General features: G+C 42.8%; 1 protein-coding gene across 1 annotated transcript in view; it reads left to right on the top strand.

Annotated features, from left to right (window-relative positions):
- TAF1A (TATA-box binding protein associated factor, RNA polymerase I subunit A) overlaps window positions 1–775 on the top strand; it is a 41,150-nt gene extending 40,375 nt beyond the window's left edge. The window contains exon 10 of the mRNA XM_019516484.1: window positions 590–775. Within this exon, the coding sequence (XP_019372029.1) occupies window positions 590–732 (143 nt within the window). The 3' untranslated portion in view covers window positions 733–775. The remainder of the gene's footprint in view (window positions 1–589) is intronic.
- Window positions 776–799: the final 24 nt, after the last annotated feature.

Here is a 799-nt window from a genome sequence, read left to right as displayed (position 1 = left end):
CCCCCCCCCCCCCGGTACTTGTCTCCCTCCCTGTACCTAACTGCTGCCTGCCCGAGCCTGTGGCTAATCCCTTCCTGCTTTCCATACACCCACCACCTCTCCCTCCACTTTTCCCCTGCCAGTTACCCTCTGTGGTGGCTTTGGTTCCCCCCCCCGCCCCAAACACAGGGTCTCCTCTGTGCCCCTCTTCTACTGCTGGAAGCCCCTCCCTGACTGCATGAGCTACCCTGTTCCAGGGCAGGGAGCCACTCAGTTCTGACGTTAGCCCTGTTTTATTCCCCTATGTTGACTGGGGGGTGGAGCGCATGGGAACCTATTTTTGGATTTGTATAAATATGGTATCTGGTGGATGTTACAAAAAGGTAAATTGTACAAATGCTCACATGTTGTTTGTCACTGTAGCTTGAGTGATGTGAATGGCCTATCTGAGTCTAAAGGTTTTGTTGATCCTTTCTGGGGTGGGTGATGATATACAACTTCAATACAAATAAAGGCGTAATAGAAGTGTTCTGTCAAGGAATCATTTGCACTCAGACTATTTTTCAGGATAAATAGTGGATCTTATAATCTTGTTTATTTTTTGTTTCAGATTGCAAATATTATAAATATGTTTTGCACCAGGGCTGCAAAGCCAAGAAGAAAAGGTTTCAGACACTGAAGAAATTTGTGAAGAAACACAATTCTGTGTATTTGAGAATATCTGCCTGTTCAGATTCTTCCACACACCTTTGATTTTATTTATTTATTTTTAACAAGATGTATTTTAGGACTTCTTTAAAAAAAAAAAAAAAAAAAAAAA

Source organism: Gavialis gangeticus, unplaced genomic scaffold, assembly GCF_001723915.1.
Source record: "Gavialis gangeticus isolate Ggan-Ray unplaced genomic scaffold, GavGan_comp1, whole genome shotgun sequence".
NCBI classification, from domain to species: domain Eukaryota; kingdom Metazoa; phylum Chordata; order Crocodylia; family Gavialidae; genus Gavialis; species Gavialis gangeticus.
Note: the sequence above shows the minus strand (reverse complement) of the source record. Positions and strands in the feature narration are given on the sequence as shown.